The sequence below is a fragment of the Xiphophorus hellerii genome, chromosome 6 (assembly GCF_003331165.1).
Source record: "Xiphophorus hellerii strain 12219 chromosome 6, Xiphophorus_hellerii-4.1, whole genome shotgun sequence".
Taxonomy (NCBI): Eukaryota; Metazoa; Chordata; class Actinopteri; order Cyprinodontiformes; family Poeciliidae; genus Xiphophorus; species Xiphophorus hellerii.
In genome coordinates this window covers 6393968-6409962 of record NC_045677.1, presented here as the reverse complement: position 1 = coordinate 6409962, position 15995 = coordinate 6393968, and the positions used below count along the sequence as shown (strand labels likewise).

At 39.2% G+C, this 15995-nt stretch overlaps 2 protein-coding genes across 4 annotated transcripts in view; one reads left to right on the top strand and one right to left on the bottom strand.

Annotated features, from left to right (window-relative positions):
• The window catches only part of LOC116722129 (WW domain-containing adapter protein with coiled-coil-like), an 81504-nt gene that overhangs the window by 5024 nt on the left and 60485 nt on the right, over positions 1-15995 (top strand). The window lies entirely within an intron of this gene.
• Positions 6726-10719, bottom strand: LOC116722150 (uncharacterized). Of its 2 annotated transcripts, XM_032566331.1 has the most exons (4): positions 10483-10719; positions 7939-8319; positions 7668-7829; positions 6726-7631 (listed from the first exon to the last, which is right to left on the bottom strand). In XM_032566331.1, exons 1-4 carry the CDS (start codon positions 10673-10675, stop codon positions 7621-7623), a joined length of 747 nt encoding a protein of 248 aa, XP_032422222.1. In that variant the 5' UTR covers positions 10676-10719; the 3' UTR covers positions 6726-7620. The 2 variants fall into 2 exon arrangements, with proteins under 2 accessions (XP_032422222.1, XP_032422221.1); XM_032566330.1 differs by having other exon boundaries at positions 6726-7829.

Here is a 15995-nt window from a genome sequence, read left to right as displayed (position 1 = left end):
TTTATGCTTTTGATAATTAGGACAATTATTAAAATAGTTTATTATTTCTACTTTACATGTTAGATGGAATCTATTTGACACAGATTTATTAATTCAAAGTAACACAATAAATATATCATGGTATTGTAAAGTTGCTGACATGATCATTTGTTGTAGAATTTAAATAATAACTCAGGGTTATATTTACAGAACCAAAGGTTTTATTTTCAGTGCAGCCTTCAGGAAACCAGAACAGAACAAACTGAAAACCAGTCAGTCAGTTTCTGGACCTTCTGAACATTTTCTCTGTTCAGGTCTGGAGAATCTCACCCTATCTCTCTAAGGGGTGAGATTCTCCAGCTCAGTCATCCAGGAGGGACTCAGAGTAGAGCCGCTGCTCCTTCACATCGAGAGGAGCCAGTTCAGGTGCATCTGGTCAGGATGCCTCCTGGACGCCTCCCTGGTGAGGTGTTCCGGGCACGTCCCACCGGGAGGAGGCCCCTGGGGAAGACCCAGGACACGCTGGAGGGACTATGTCTCTCGGCTGGCCTGGGAACGCCTCGGGATTCCCCCGGAAGAGCAAGAAGAAGTGGCCGGGGAGAGGGAAGTCTGGGCCTCCCTTCTGAAGCTGCTACCCCCGCGACCCGACCTCGGATAAGCGGAAGAAGATGGATGGATGGATGGAAGGTCTGGAGAATCCAGAAACTGTTGGTGTTTCAGTTTTCATGGGTTGGTGAGGAAGTGATGGTACTTTTCTCTTTAATCTCTACAGTTTTTAGTGATTTTAGCTCCAGACTGTTGTGTTTGATCCACTGGATCATCTGATCCACTTCCTGTCTGGAGACAGATTCAACATCCTAGATCAGATGATCACAGAGGTTTCATCTTCAGCAGTTTCACTCTTAATTATTCTAATAACTCTGTATGATTACAGTGTATGAATGCTTTTCCATGCTATATTTTAATATGTAAATTCTGATCCGGCCTGATTCTGTTTACAGCCACTGTAGGAGCCATTTATCCTTTTCTGTGTTTATCGCCACCAGGGGGCGAATTTCATTTTGAGTTCTGTGTGTCTGATGGGGGATGGGTATTTAAGGTCAATGGTGATTCTGTTCAGGTGTTGTTAGTGGGAAGAGGCAACAGTTTTCCACTGTGTTTGGTTTAGGTTTTGAGGTTCGAATTTACGTGTAGCTACATTGAAGTAGCAAACAATGGACATTGTTCTATTCAATAAATGACCTTTTTATAAGTCAAACTAAAGATAGGCATGATGAATCTCTACTGAACGCACGTAAGACCAACACCTTCAAGCACAACAACCAGTAGCCTAAAATATAGGATTTTAGCCGCTACAGCCACCAAAGAACCAAACATGCAAAACAATGTTTTACATGTCATCACGTTTGTCATGTTCTATAGAACATGATCTGCTCAGAGATCCAAATCAACATGTAAATTCATGCAAACTCTCTCAGACTCTGTTGTTGTTGTAATCAGTCAGTAAGGCTGTTCATGTTACCAGCTTCTGCAGGTTATAACAGACAGAATGTTACTAATATTCTTATAGTGACATAAAAAGTTTTATGTCACTATAAGAATATAGTGAAACCATGCTGCTGTGCTTTATAAAGTCTGAGCCTCTAACATGTTCTAAGTTCTGGTTCTGAAGCAGAAAAGGTTCTGATCATTGCTGCTCTCCTCTAACTGGGTTCATACTGGTTTCTGGATGTTTGTCTGATTCTGGCAATCAGCCCAGAAGCTGTCAGCCTTTATTGTTTGCCAGCAGGTAAACAATGATGGATGCTGACATAACCAGGTGTGGTAGGTTTAATCTGCGAACAGAAACTGATGACTGATGACTATCTACTAGAATATTTCTTTGTTTTCTAGAATTAAAAACAGTTTGTGTTCAGTTCTGTTTCTCTGAACATTTTAAACTGAACAGTTTCTCTTTTCCTTCAGCTCAGATCAGAATCAACAGAAAACAGTTTATTCTGCATTCAACCTGAAATGACTTCTACCTGAGAAAAACACATAAAACCTGCTGAACACGTCTGACTGGTTCTTTGTTACCACAGACAGCAGCAGGTGAGTTGCCACGGTAACGCCCTGCCCAGTTTTCGTCATCATTTGAAATTCAAAGCATAAAGATTAAGGTCAGAGATCAGTGAGGTCTGCACCTGGCAGCTCAGATCAGCAACGGCCTGTGAGATATTAAAGTTACATATAAGTTTGAGTCAGAGTAATAACCAATCAGCAGTTAAATTATAAGAAAATAAAAGTCCCACATTATTCTGAACCATGGTTTTTCCCAGCATGCATCTGGGTATTTCTTCATAATGTGATGACAATAATTCTTGGTTAAAGAGGATCAGGTTTTGTTTTTGTTTGAAAGGTGACTTGATTCCACTGAGGGAGGATAAAGAACAAACAGGAACTCCTTGGTTCTGACTTTGGTCTTTACATTTAGACATAAAAAGATCTGATCCAGAAAAACAAAGTTTGCTGCAGGACAGTGGAGGAACAAGAGTTTACTGAGTTCTGGTTTCCGACAGATTCATGTTAGAGGAACAGAAGTGATAAACAGGAAGAGCTGCAGTCTGAGTAAAACATAAAAAACTTACTAAAGATTCACAAGAGGAAAAGAAACAAGTTCAGTATAAAGTTTCCAGTTCTGATCTCTCAGCTCCGCTGCATTAGAGGAACAAGTTTTATTTTTAGTCAGTTAAGGTGAGATCAATGTAACCTTCTACTATAAAGAGAAGAGAGGCCAGTAAATAAAGGCTTAAAGCATTTGGCTTATCTGGGATTTTCCAGCAGCACCGCCCATGAGTCAACATGGGTCATTAACTCTGATGTTTGACTCGCACGAAGAGCCTTTATGGGAAACGAAAACCGAAAATAATCTTCACAAAACCCTCTAGCTCATATTGTAAATCCCTAAAGCTAAAGAAAAATATGCCTCTGATTCTTACAAGCCAAAACTCTGGGTAAAAACATCACAGCAATTCATCATAGAGGAATATTAAAGAATCGCTCTTTCTACACAACTTGTTCATGTGAATCTTCAGTCTTTACAGCCGACATTCAAAATGGCTCCTCTGTAGTTCAGATAACAGAGAAACATGAAGCTGTAAATGATGAAAACCCTCAGACTTTGTCCTTCAAACCTTTTATTATGTCTGCTGACTTCAGCTCTCTGACCGTAAAGAAACTTCGTTTATCAGCAGGAAGTTTAAACACAGTGAACCTGAACTTTCAGTTATAATGATAATCTGAGTACTGGGAAAGGGAGAGATCTACCAACAATAAAATACCTTTCATACCAACGAGATGAAACTTGTCTGTTATCAGCTTTGATATGATCCAAGTTGAACGTGAAGGAATCTGTCTTTAAGGACATTCCTGTTTTCTACCTGCCTGAACCTGAACTTTTCACTGAATCCTTGGTTTGAAGGAGAGACTCAGAGGAACTGCAGATCTCTCAGCTCTTCTTAGTTTCATCCTGAAATGTCTGGAGGAAACAGATGAATGTGAACAAGAACATAAATATGATCTGCAGACACAACCAGCCTGGACTCTGAGTCTGTAGCTGTAGACATGTTTAAACAGTAAACACTGTTTGGTCAACAGTTCCCTGCAGAGGGTAAAACCAAACAGGCCTCTGTTTTATTAACAGTTAGCATGCTGCCATGTTTCTGCTATGCCTGTAAGTCTGATGCATCCACTAACAACAGCAATGGATGGCGAAGCCACTCCACTAGTCCCACTGCAGGTTCATTTCTACTTCTAATGGATGCTGGGAAAGACTGTTGTTATGTTCAGGTTTTGCTAAAAGGAGTTAGCCTATCAGAGAATCTATGCTAGCCTAAAATAGCATCTCAATGCTAAACATGTAGCAGCTAACACTAATGTTAGCGTCCACAGTACACATTTCTGAAGAAGCTCCAGGAACGATCAGGAATGCTAGTGACAGCATTTATGCTAACATTAGCATTTTGGCCAATTTTAGCTTATTGTCATAATCTGTGTATTTCTGTGTTTATTTTGAGTTTCTGTGTTTCCTGAGTCTCCGTGTTGTTCCATCTTCCCCCTGATTGTTCCCAGCTGTGTCTCGTTCCCTGATCACCCTCCGTGTATTTAATGTCACCTGTGTCTCTGCGTTTCTGCCGGGTCCTCATCCTGTCTTTCTGTTGAATGTTTGCCTAGTCGTGCGACCTGTTGCTACCAGTGCCTTCCACTCTGCTGTGCTGCCGGGTTTCTGGACTTCTTGAATTATTTGTACCTTTTTTCACCATTAAAATCATTTTCTCCGTTCAACCTGGGTCTGCTGTGTTTACCTCACCACCATTCACCACCACTTCCTGACACTTACACACTAACTTCAACATATTGAATGACATAAGTCCATGTTAGTCAACATGCTTGTGATTCTCCACATGCTACTTGAATACCTTTTTGCTAAGCTTAGCATTGATGCTAATTTTAAGCATCAGAACGCTGGGTCCAAACCGACGGGCACACTTTGGCAGGCCCCGTTTACATTTCTTGAGAAATGTTCTAGTTTTGGTATATTGTTCATGAGTGAGTTGAGCTAAAACAATTTACCGGTCGATCTACATTCCTGTCCTCATCTCTGGTCATGAGCTTTGGGTAGAGACTGAAAGAATGAGATCACTGATACAAGCAGCTGAAATGAGTTTCCTCTGTCTGGGTTTTTTCTTGGACACAGAAGCTTGTTCATCCTAGGAGGGACTCAGAATAGAGCTGCTGCTTCTCCATGTAGAGAGGATCCAGATGTGGATCAGCATCTGGTTATGATGGACGCCTCCCTGATCTGGTCTCATCCCACCAGGAGGAGACCCAGAGGAAAACCAGGACAGATTCAGGAATTATGGAGGGATTCATTAAATATTCAGAAAGAAATACCATCAGCAGTTCTGTGTTTAGCAGCACTGTCTGTTTTTTTTAACTGATATTTCCCCTTCAGTCTAACCATTGATAGAGACGCTGAGTTTACAGGAAGGAAGTCGATGTTTGTTTGTGTTGAAAGCAGCTCATGATGGGGAAAACCACAGCAGACTTCTCTATTTAGAGTTCCTCATTCCCTCCACACAGGCAGGCCTCTGTTCTCTCTTTTAATAAAAAATAGATATTAATGCTTGGTCTCATTTAACAAATGACTTAAACTTCATACATAAAGAAGTTGTTTGAACTGTAAAAGCCTGATGAAATCAGTTTCTGGTTTCATATTTCATTCAGAGACAGATGGCCTCTTTTAAATAATGCACTAAAACACATCCTGGAACAAAGTCCTGAGGGAGTGTTGGCACTAAAACCGGTTCTGTTTGCACTGTAGGAGGTTTCATTATTTACTGACAACAGAAACACAAGACAACGCCTCAGCAGTAAAGGACTGGTTATGAAGAAATGAAACCTATCCCTGCTGAAATAACATCAGCAATCCAAATATCTATGATGCCGAAAAAGAAAACTAGATGAAAATCCATCCATTTTCTAACACCTTGACCTTTAGTGGGGTCAGGAGGAGCTGCTGCCTCTGTAGTGAATATTTCAGGTGAGAGGTGGGCTCACCTGGACAGGTCACCAGTCTGTCGCAGGGCAACACAGAGACAGACAGGACACCATGCACACACACTCACACCTAGGGAGGATTTAGAGAAGCCAATTTACCTAAATTAACCTTTTGGGAGGAAGCCGGAGAACTCAGAGAGAACCCAGCATGCACAGGGAGAACATGCAGAAAGACCCCGGGCCGGGAATCGAACCCAGAACCTTCTTGCTGCCAGGCAACAGCTCTACCAACTGCACCACTGTGCAGCCCACAAAGAAAATATCGAGTATTATTATCTTCCACTCTTTTAGCAGTTTTCATGCTCACTGCCCAGTTTCTGCAGTTTCTCTTCCTGATCATGTTTACACCAGGAGTTCAGTCTGAATGAATTAATTACCATAAAACCAAAACTCTGATGTTCAAACTGCATGAGGTACATATGAGCCAAATCCTCCTGGATCCTGAAAATAAATCGTCTACAGGTAAAAAATTCATTTTATAATGTTTAAATATCAAATATTGATACTCTGCAGAAACAAACTCACATGCTGTGGAGAAATATAGAATCAAAACTAATAATATTCATAATTCACTGATCAGATGATCCACTCCAGAACACTGAACTGACCCAGACTGTCAGGTTATGGAGATGATTTCCATAAAACCTGCTGCTGGTTGAAGATCCTCTGGCCTTTAAACATGTTTGGATCCTCACTAAAATATCTGAAAATTCATATTTAAACTTTGAACGTCACATGAATCTGTTTTCATCTGTTCTATAGTTTCATGGTTGGGATCACACTGAGATAAATTATTTTGAATATCTTCTTCTCTTCTGATAAACTGAATTATTTTTCTTTGACAGACCAGATTAACTTCCAGACATTTTGGTTTTAAAGTTCATTAATAATTTTGGTCAAAATGTTAACTGATAACTGTTCATGAATCTAAGGTTTTATTACAGTGAAGCTGCTGACTCAGGGAGTTTAAATGTGACTCAGCATGAAAAAAACAAGACAAACATAAAACCAGAAACATGATCTGTATAAAAATATAAACTTTTAATTCAGACATCTTTTTATACAATAAAAAGTGAATCTTTTATATTTGACACTTTTTCCTTCCCAGAAAAATCTTTATCATTCAGATTAAAGGTCAGACAGTAAAGGTCACATCATGCAGTGAGACTTTAGATTAACAGAGTTTAGATATAAAGAGATAACATATCAATAAAAACTGATCAAAGCTGGAATATAACTAACAGGCTGATTTATAGCATTATTTAAGTCCTTTACAGAACTTGAAGTGAAGATAATAAACTTCCTGCTCCGTTTCCTCAAAGAGAGCAAAACTGAGTAAAATTACACTAGAAATAAAAACTAAAGCTTATTCTGTAAATTACACATCAGTTCCATCAATGATTTAAGTTTTCTGTTAATGTTTTGCAATTATTCACATATTTCTGTTTCTTTAATATGAATATCTACATCCCATTCTTGAATTGATGGTAAAGTTATGCATTTATATTGTTGATGTAAAGTAAGAGCAGATTTCTGAACATGGATTAGAGCAGATTAAACATCATCTTTAGTGTCAATAAGAACTCAGAGAAAATACATTATTCATTTTTCCAATTATAATTTCACATAATTTTATTATCTGTGGTGCCAACGCTGCACTAAGACATGTGTTGATGTGTTTGAATTGCTCTTGGTCTGATTCCTCTCGAGGACAGGTCTAATATTATTATTATTTTTAATAATTATAATTAACCCCCCAGGAGATGAGAATCATTAAAGCCCCTCCACCACGACAAGGTAGCAATCCACGGAGGGGACACATGTTAGTGCAGGAATCATCCACAGGTTGACCAGGTTAGTATTGCAATAAGCAAAGTAACAGATAATTAAATTATTGATCTTCCTGGTTTTTGTCACATTTACATTTAAATATGAGAACAAAATAAAAAATGTCCCAGTTGCTGACATTAGCTTGTTCTTATTGACTAAAGACGACGTTGTTTCTGCTTTGGCTGATGATCCAGAAACATCAACAACTTTCAGTCAGATCAACTGAGGATTCTCTGCATCTTCAGGGAGAAAAGAAGAAGGAGTCTTGATCTTCTTCCTCCTAATAACTGCTACTATCACCATGGAAACAATGACAGAAGCTACAGGCGCCATCAGGACAACATGACTTCGACTGACCCCTAACCCGTCTTTATTCCCTCCATCCTCTTTCCCTCCTTCTCCTCTGTTTCCATCCATGTTCCCTGCAGAACAGAACCAGGAATTAGTCTGATCCCACTGAAGATCATCATCATCTGATCTGAGATCCAGAACCAGGAAGCTGCTGGTTCTGATCCAGAAATAATCACTCACCTTGAGGAGGATTAGACTGTGCAGCAGCTACACGCAGCTGGATGATGGTGCTGCTTTCTAAGACGGCTCTCTTCCTGCGTGTGTTGCTTTTTACTTCAGTCTTGACATGGCACTCATACACTCCACTGTCCTTCTCTGTCACATTCTTTATAGTCAGATGGATTTGTCCATCAGTGGTGTTAAGGCTTTGGAGTTTTGTTCGGCCCAAGTACTGTTGATTCTGGAGAGCTTCATCAATCCGGTCATCCCTGTAGAGAAGCACATATCGTGGCTCCAGGTTGCCTCTGGTCAGGCTTACAGCTGAGACTTTGCTGTTCCTGTCAGCTCTACATGGCAGATCGACGTTCTGTTGTCCAGGTTTTGCTGTGATGTTTACAGGATCTGCAAAAACAAACAACAACAAAACACAATCATCCAGAGTTCAGCTTCTGACTTCAATAATCCAACAGAACACAAAGTCTAAAGTTACTGTCTGTTTACATAAAAGATCATCAGGAAGATCTAGACATGATTGTTTCCCCTTTATTGCTTATGGACGTAACTATGATCAAATAATGATATCTGCAGGTAGTTCATAACAACCATCAGCAGCAGGTGCCCCTCCTCCCCCAGGATGTGTCTCCCCTCTCCTCCTCTCTGCCTGTCAGGGACCCATCTGTGAAGTGACAGCAGTTAGATGGTCTGGTTCTCTGGGCAGCCAGAACCACCCAGAGCTAAACCCACTGTCTCTCCTCATCATCCTCAACAACCTGTTGTAATCACTTCCAGATCCTCAGAACCAGCCTTTCTCTGGACCTGAGCTGGTCCTGATACTCTGATGCTGTTCAGATGAAGGTCCAGCAGAAACTGGACTTCCTGCTCCAGCTGGAGAAGAAAAACCTTCCACTGCTGGTCGTCTTCTACACCAGTGATTAGGGCAGTGGAGAGACGAGATGAGAGGAGAGGAGCTTGTGAGTTTTAGGTCTGGTTCACATGATTTAAGGATTGTGGGCCGATTTTCCAAACCTCTGTGACCACAGAGCCGATAAAAGTCCAACAGGTTCGGTCGGTTCGTGAGTCCTAGCAGCAACACACCACAGAACCGATTCCAGAAGAAAATCCAGTAAAACCCCAACAGACCAAACATGAATTTAGAATAATCAAGCAGGATGACGATGTAGAAGCAGCAGTGATAGTTTGTGGCTCATTTTAAGCGATAAAAGACGAAACAAAAAGAAAAGATGTTTGATAAAAGATGGCGGAGCAGCCGCTCTATTTGCTGCTCTATGATTGGGAGGTGAGTTATGTTTTTTCCTAGTTAACATTTTTAACTGAATAAACATCCATGTTCATTAAGCGCATGATAGTTTCCACATATCACCTCCGATGTCCACCAGACACTCGGTTGCGCCACGTCAGCTGTTTGGGATTCCAGCCATGATTACCGCGTTTTCTGGCTACCGGTTATATTCAACAGGCTGCGTTCTCGCTCCCAGTTAGGAAAACCTGTGCAAAAAATGTAAAATTGTGCCATGTGTACTAGGCTTTAGCTTACACACCAACATGCAGAAGTATTATCTGGTGATTTAACCTCCCCCCGCCCCCGGGCCGCAGTAAAATAGCCACGTCTTGACCGGCCCGCGGTGATAAAAAGGCTGGGGATCACTGGGCTACTCGACCATTATTCAGTGTGTTCTGTGTTTGTCCATCACTGTGAGGTTTGCTTCATTTACTAGAAGAACAGGATCGATCAGGTCTAAAGTCACTAAACAGACAGTTTTACCCCACAGCCTGTTTCTGCATTGAACACAACGATCATCATGCAGCCTGAGGAAAATCCATTTTAACCATCACAGCAAACATTCTGCTTTATGTCTTATTTAATAAAATGTCTGCAAATACATGTCCATACTGCTGCTTTTCTGCTTCATTTTATCTAAAGAAATGTCTTTTTCTACTCATATCTTTATGCAATAAGTGCCTGAAACTGAAGTCAAATTCCTTTATTGCATTTGCACACAAATGCAAAAGAGGACTCATAAATGTAAAGTTCTTTTTCAGACTCAAGCACAAGATTTAATGTATCGTCTGAATATAAACATAATGTAAAGTCATAGTCAGACAAATGTTTTCAGTGTTGATTCAGCATTTTCTGCATTTATTTAATCATGTTAAAACATACAACAAAAACACCTAAAACAGGAAACAGAACAAGAAAAAAGTAAAGCTAAATTATAACAGAAAACCTTGTTTCTCATAGACCTGGAAAATGACCACCATCAACATACAGACTATCAACAGCGTTTTGTCCCAAACATCTTCAGTCTTTTATCAAGACCTTTAGATCCTGATAAAAATGTTTTTTACATTGTCAAAAATTAAACAAACAAAAATATGTTAGAAATAATCTAAATTGGTCAACATAAAAACCACGTGCATCTTTTCAAGAGTTTTTTAACCCCACATTTGATCAAGAATCAAAATCAAAATCAATGAAAATCATCCTGATTAGTTTCACAGGAGGCTCAGTGTTGCTGCTCTGATGAAGATATTATAACTGCTCACCTCCACAGAGAGACTGATCCATGAAACACAGAACAAAGCAGAGACAGATGAAGTTCTTCATGGTGTTTCTCAGTAAGATCCTGAGCTCAGGCTCGATGTTATGCTGCCTGCTGCCTGTTGCTGCCTGTTGCTGCCTGTTCTTAAATAGTTCTGACTGTTTCACTGCACTGTAAGGCACACCCATGCAGAGCATTATGACACAACAAGCTTTTCATTGGCTGAGGAAGAAAAAGAGATCTGTGCGCACTGAGCTTCTCTCAGAGAAAGTAACTCCCACACTGTTATCCTTTGCTGTATTTTCTACAGCTAAATACCACAAAATGCCCAGTAAAACTACCGTAAGACATCTTTACAAGTAGTTACTGTAGTTTGCATTGCATTATGGGTATAGTACATAGTATTACAGTAACTTACTGTATGTTTTGAATTTGCAGTAATTTACTGTTTACACATTACAGTAGTGGTACTGTACTTATAATATACAGTAAGAATTATATTTGATTTTCACACTGTTAGCCTTTGCTGTATTTTTTACAGTTAAATACCACAAAATGCCCAGTAAAACTACCATAAATAGGGTGACCATATTTTCAGTTGGGAAAACCAGGACACGTTGTAGCGAGGGGGGGGTCTGAAAGCGGGGAAACTCTTTTGTAAATAGTAGGTAAACATACATTCGCGCTTTCGTATGTTGTTGGCGTACTGACAGCCACGCTATCTATCTTCTGATTAAGAACAGGGCTGCCCGCACTGACTCGGCTCAGGGATTACGTCACACGCAGCGCCGTGCGCAGTGCCCTAGTGCCTGTAAATATAATGGTCCAATGAAGGTAATTTAAAAAACAGGACATTTCCTCACTTTCTAAAAAAACCCCGGGACGCCCGGGACAGGACGTGAAATACGGACATGTCCCGGGAAATACGGACGTTTGGTCACCCTATAAGACATCTTTACAAGTAGTTACTGTAGTTTGCATTGCATTATGGGTATAGTACATAGTATTACAGTAACTTACTGTATGTTTTGAATTTGCAGTAATTTACTGTTTACACATTACAGTAGTGGTACTGTACTTATAATATACAGTAAGAATTATATTTGATTTCCAACGGTCATCATAGCTGCTTCATCGTGGTTCCCTGTTTCTGTATTTTTACTCCTTTAGTGGTTAACATGTTTTTAAGGCAGAAAGAGAGCATGTACTTTTGTTTTTTTCACATCCTAGCTAACATTAACATGCAGTTTATCTAGCTACGTCATCAAGAGTGGCTTCGCTTCCGACTGTTTTCTGATGACGTTTGTTTTAAACTCCGAAGCTTTTTCTCTCCAAGTGCAAGTGCAGCTCTGTCTCCGTGCTGTGGGCTCACACTGCTTCAGCTCCTCAAGACAGGTAAAAAAAACACTTCTTAGAAAACTGTTTGAAGCCAAAACCTAGTCTGGAAATGTACATTTTAGATGGAGTTAACGTAGCTTATAGCATCATGCTATAACTTAGCATTATAGCATGAGCTGGTTTGTGCTGGTTAGCCTGGTAAAATAACGTTACCTTTACGTTACTAACTCTGGTGTTTTATATAACAGGCATATTGCAACCTTATAAGTTACGTGTCTGTAAATGAGGTGAAAGAAAGGAAAATATGATGGTGTTATTTTTTGAGCTGGTTCGGAGTTAACGTTAGCTAAGGTGCTAATTTTACCGTTGAAGGTTTTAGCTTGACTTTTGCCGCTTAATCTTCCTCGGGCGGCTTTGGGTTGAGATGAGCTCAGTGCTGAGTGTCTGTTAGCATTGTTGCTACATCCTTTGTTGAACAATATAACCTTAACTGATAATTGATCCCCCCCCTTCTCTTTTTTTTACATCTAATGACTGTTCATTTGTTTAAACCATGATCTTGCAGATGTTAAAAGTGCAGATTAGCTACGTAGGTCAGCAAGGATGAATTTCTAACTTTGTTCTTTTTTTTCCTTTTCTTCAGATGACCTTTTTTTTTTAACTCCCAAGCTTTTTCCCTCCAAGTGGCTGTGGCAGGTAAAAAGCTCTTCAAACATATTTGAAGCCACAAATAGTCTGGAAATGTAGAGGAGCAGCTAACCTAATCTATAACTTTGAGCTTGCTACAGCTGGTTAGCCTGCTAAAGTACCATTACATCTCCAACATAGTGTATAAGAGTCTGTAAATGAGGACAAAGGTGAAAAACATTAAAGTAGTTTCTGTTATTTTTTGAGTTGGTTCAGCCACAGTGGCAGGTGGACAAAAACGTTAATTTCCAACCCTGGTTACATATAAGGGCTGTTCACATGTTTAAACCATGCTCCTGTAAATTTAAAGTTAAGTCAGTACTAACAGGTGCAACTATGTACAGGTGTAAATTCTGCAGCATTTGTACTTCAGAATTTACAGAATTTTGTAGTCATGTGAAGAAACATCAACACACAGCTAATTATCGGTTTGCATGTGGAATAGAGCAATGTCCTGCTTCCTTCAGAACATTTTCTGCATTCAGGTCCCACATGCACAGGAGTCACCGCCATTGCAGAAGTCAGACTGAACACTTGTGGAATGAAATGCTTTAAAAAATGCATTTAGCCCCACAAACTGTCATTCACATCCGCTGTTTCAGAGTGGTAGCAGGATGTAGGGGTAAAGTCTAGTCTAGTCTCCGGGATGAGGTTCTCAAAAACCTGTTGTAATCTGGGTGAACTGGCCCTTTAAATATAAATTACTACCAGTAATTCATATTTAAGAGAGTTTTCCTTTTATGTTTTAAAGGTATCTTCCACCAAGATGTCTGTTGAAATGGAAATGACCTTACCCACTACACCAAGGGTAATCATGCTTGGTAAGAGGAATATTTTCTATCACTATAATGTTCTTGTAGCAATGTATGTAATTGTTATGGTAGTCTGTACTTTTACTCACTAGCGTTAGCCTGACAAGGGTTTGTCTATTTTAGGAAATAGCTTGATGTCTGCAACCCGGTGGATGGTCAGTATGGAGGAGAAGCTATTTTTCCAGCCTGAGCAACTACATGACTTTGCCAGCGTCCTTGCTGTCTTTTTTGGGTCATATTATGTCTTCAATCTGGAGTATCAGGAGTCAGCATCCACCACGCTGGAGATGATACAATGGCAAGTACTCTACACCAAGCCATTTATGAATTAAATTTAATGACAGTTTGACTGATGGTGAAGAACCATAGCTGATTGCTGTATTGTATGTCTTCATTAAAAAATACAATTAATATATTTTATTTCTGTTAAAAGATTCTTTGTGAGGATCAATCCAGATGTTGGTACCAAATGCACAGCCAAAGTCGGTACAAGCCGCAAGACGGGAAGTCTTGTCAAGAAGAAAGTAGTCAGTGTCAACTCCCAGATCACCACCTTCTTCCAACAACTTGCTGAATTTGAATGGAGGACTTCCAACTAGGTAAGTATTTTACCAAATGTTTATTATTTTGTTGTCTTTTCCTCCTATCTTGCATGCTCTGACTTTACTTTAGCCTTTTTAATATGATTGTAATGATTATTTATAAATGCCATGTGATTCCTACACAATAGCCCTTTAGAGTAGCCTGCATCTTTTCTGTGTCCGTGGTAAAAAGTGGATGTCGGTGCATCTCTTAATAAATCACAGAAATGTATAAGTGTGTAGTCGTTTAAGTGTGGTGTATTTTTATACTATGCAGTTTTCAGTTTATTAGGCACACCTTTGCAGTAATCCGTCAGCACCAACAAAATGACTAAAAAGATTGTTGTACTTCATCGTCCCCTTGGGGACATTTGTAGTACGCAATCTTTTGAATTACTGAAGACTGACTGACTGCTTTTGCCATAAACAATCCAAAAACCTGAAGTGAAGCCAGTCCTGCTCATTCTTTATGCAGCTTCTATTATCACTTCAGTCCAATTGATTTTTTTTTAAAACAAATGATCAACTTAGTGCTGCTTTATGACAAAGATTTTATGCATGTGAACATTGTCACTTCAGCTTAATTTGTCAACTTCCTGTCGATTTGAAAATGTAGATAACTTCCTGACCATCTCATGACCTCCCACATTGTCTGTCTTATTCTTTACAGTTCAGCTTCCACAAGATGGATCCCACTGATTTTGTTTGACGAATGGAATAAAAGTTCTTCTGATGTAGGAAATGTGTTCTATGGTTTTGTTGTTTTATAGCACATTATATTGTATTGTGACATTGTTTTTTATGACATTGCGAATATGTGAATGGATTTTATTTCTACAAATCTGCTGAAAATAAATACCTGTTATTCACAGTACTTGGACTAAAATTTCTTTTATGAAATTTTTCGGTTTATGGTAAAATATTCTTATCTTAAAGAAATGTAAACTTTAATTTACAGTAAAACTCTGACATTATGTTGTGAAACAAGTTTACAGTAGACCAGCTTTACACACTGTTGCCAGTAAGGCAACAGTGCCCTTACTGGCAACAGTGTTGCCAGTAAGTTACTGTAACTACCATTCTACAGTACCTTTACTGTTATGATATTTCACAGTTAATTTTTACTGTGAGTGTGCTTTACAGTTATAACTGCATTACTGTAAATGTAGTTTCTAGTATAATACAGTAATTGTATTTTATACAGTGTTGCCAGTAAGAGTACTGTAGAATGGTAATTACAGTAACTTGCTGGCAACACTGTTGCCAGTAAGACTACTGTAAAATTACAATAAAAGGTCTAACAGTGCACATACCCTGTTCCCTGTATTTCCAGTCTGATCTGGTTCTTTACTGGTTTGTGATCAATGTCGATCAGAAACTGCAGTTTGAAACAGTTTCTGCTCCAAGTTTCTCTTGGCTGGTTTAAAGTCTAAGAGCCAGTTCAGCTTCACTGCTCAGTAAAGTTAAAGCCCAGAATCATCACTTGCTGCCTTTCTGTTTCTAGCTTGGGTTTTTCTCTCATTATTTCATATTCTCCATTTATTTTTATTATTTTAATTTAGAGTTTCTTGTTTATTTATGTTTGTAAATAGTTTATAATCATACATTGATTTATTACCTCTAATATTTCCTCTGCGTTTACTCCCCTTCTGTTTCTTCCTTTGTCCATTTATTCACAGATTCCTTCTTTCTCATGTTGTTTGCTCTGAAGCAGCATCTTTTGACTCTTTTAGAGGTTAAATAGAAAAGGGGAAGATGAGGCTTGGGAGAAGCTGGTGGACGGAGATTCAGAGTAGCTTCTCTCCTTTTGGTTAATATCTGTGAGCTGAGATCCGGAATGGAAAATAAAATGATTCCTGATGTTTAAAAGTCACACATCAACACACCACCTTCATCTGGTCTGGACCTGCTGAGAGAGAATATGAAAAATAAAACAGACTGGAAGAGATTTGCAAAGATGCAAATTTGGTATCATGCAGATAATTTCAGAGCTAATTTACAGATCTTGACTTTAACATTTTAAAAGTAATCTGCAAATGAACAGACAAAGCAGAAAACAAATAAAAAGCTACAAATATTAGATAAAACAAACAAATTTA